The sequence below is a fragment of the Gossypium raimondii genome, chromosome 12 (genome assembly GCF_025698545.1).
Source record: "Gossypium raimondii isolate GPD5lz chromosome 12, ASM2569854v1, whole genome shotgun sequence".
NCBI lineage: Eukaryota > Viridiplantae > Streptophyta > Magnoliopsida > Malvales > Malvaceae > Gossypium > Gossypium raimondii.
The window spans coordinates 41,165,921-41,167,569 of NC_068576.1; the positions used below are offsets into that span (position 1 = coordinate 41,165,921).

Sequence of the window (1,649 nt, forward strand, 5' to 3'; positions counted from 1 at the left end):
TTTTTAATATAAAACTTCAACTCCTACCGAGTTATGATATTCGTAAAAGATTCCTAGTGTTACACACCAAATCATCTATTTTTATTTTAATTTAGTATTATAATAAGGATACTATAATTTGTTCATCAACACCAAAATATATCATTTTTAATATATATACGAAATATATATATATTTATAGGTTTAAAGTTCCAGAAAGCTCTTAAATATTTCTCAAGAAAATCAAATATAGATGTTTTGCCATCTCATGGTCTTGAGGGTTGAATTGTAGTTGTATATTGACTCATTTGAAACAAAGTGAGAGCTGTATATTAAAATTGGGTAGGAAAAACATTTGTTTCTTAAGAAACTAGAACAAGATAAGATCATCACGCCCTGGCCCTGGAAACAGATATGATAACAGTTGGTTCCAAATGATTTGCTCTCTGTTTGATTGGGATTGTATGAAATAAGCTGCTGTCTGATTAAATAATCCGATGGAGAAAATAAATAGGTGGTACGGCAAGGCAATGTATTATTTGACAATAAATGGGAATAGTAAACAATTCCATGAGTCGTCTAGGAGAAGAATCAAAACAAAACAAAAAATGCTAATAGAAAGCGGAAGAATTGAGGTCGTCTTGAAGAATTTCCTCCAGCAATAACTGGGACTCTTCCATCAAACCAGGGCTTAATCTGAACATCAATACGCAAAATTCCATCTCATTCAGAGCTCCATCACCGTCGGTATCACCCTCTTTCACCATGCTCACAAGCTCGTCGTGTCTCAAATCTTGCAACCCCAGCATTGCGGCATTCCTCTTCAAGCTCTCCACCGTGATCACCCCTTTGTCCTTGTCCATTAACATCTTGAACCCATTACTCAGCTCCCTCATCAGCCCTTCTCCGCCCAGCTTCTCCGCCATCACCGGCAATAAATCCTCGAATTCAGGAGCTGTTTTACCAATCCCTGCCATTAGATCCTTGGATGGATTTTCTATCTTGCTGGATATTCACACTATGATTTCGTGAAAGATAACTCTCGTATTTTGAGTCGCATTGGGTTGTTTTAAGAAAGCAATATATATATACACACACGATTACGAATCTGAAAAATAGAAAAAGGAGGAGAAGGTTTTTCCCGGAAAGAGGATGGGGATATGTTTTACCAATGTATGACAGCAAAGGAACACGACTTTATTGCGGTCGGCTTTGATTCTTGCACGAGCAGAGCTGAAACAGCCTCTGTTTCGGAGAAGTTGTCTTGTGATTTTTGGATTTTTTTAATGCTTTTGTGTCTGCTTTTGACCTGAGAATTGAGATAGAATCCAACAGGGGAATTAATTTGGATAAAATGTGCTATAAGTCCCTAAACTTTTTTTATAAATTTGTAATTTAGTCTTATACTTTTATTCCTAGATTTTAGTCTTTCTATTTTTCAAAGTCAGAATTTAAGTCTAATTGTTAACCTTGTAAACTTTTTTTGTTATATTTATTGGTGTGATATTTTGAAATATAACAAAAAATAACAATGAGATTTCATTTTTAAATTCAAAAAGTAGAGGACTAAATTTCTTGAAATAAAAAGTAAGTAGACTAAATTAGAAATGTAAGAAGAGTAGAGGGACTTAGTGTAGATTTGAACCAATTAATTTGTATGAAGGGGCAAT

At 34.4% G+C, this 1,649-nt stretch overlaps 1 protein-coding gene across 1 annotated transcript; it reads right to left on the reverse strand.

The window, feature by feature from the left end:
- Nucleotides 1-497: 497 nt before the first annotated feature.
- On the reverse strand, nt 498-1,146 carry LOC105764170 (calcium-binding protein KRP1). The gene has a single exon (XM_012582684.2). It carries the CDS (start codon nt 954-956, stop codon nt 591-593), a length of 366 nt encoding a protein of 121 aa, XP_012438138.1. The 5' UTR covers nt 957-1,146; the 3' UTR covers nt 498-590.
- Nucleotides 1,147-1,649: the final 503 nt, after the last annotated feature.

Coding starts and splice junctions, on each gene's coding strand:
- LOC105764170 (XM_012582684.2), bottom strand. CDS start 956: ATGGCAGGGATTGGTAAAACAGCTCCTGAATTCGAGGATTTATTGCCG.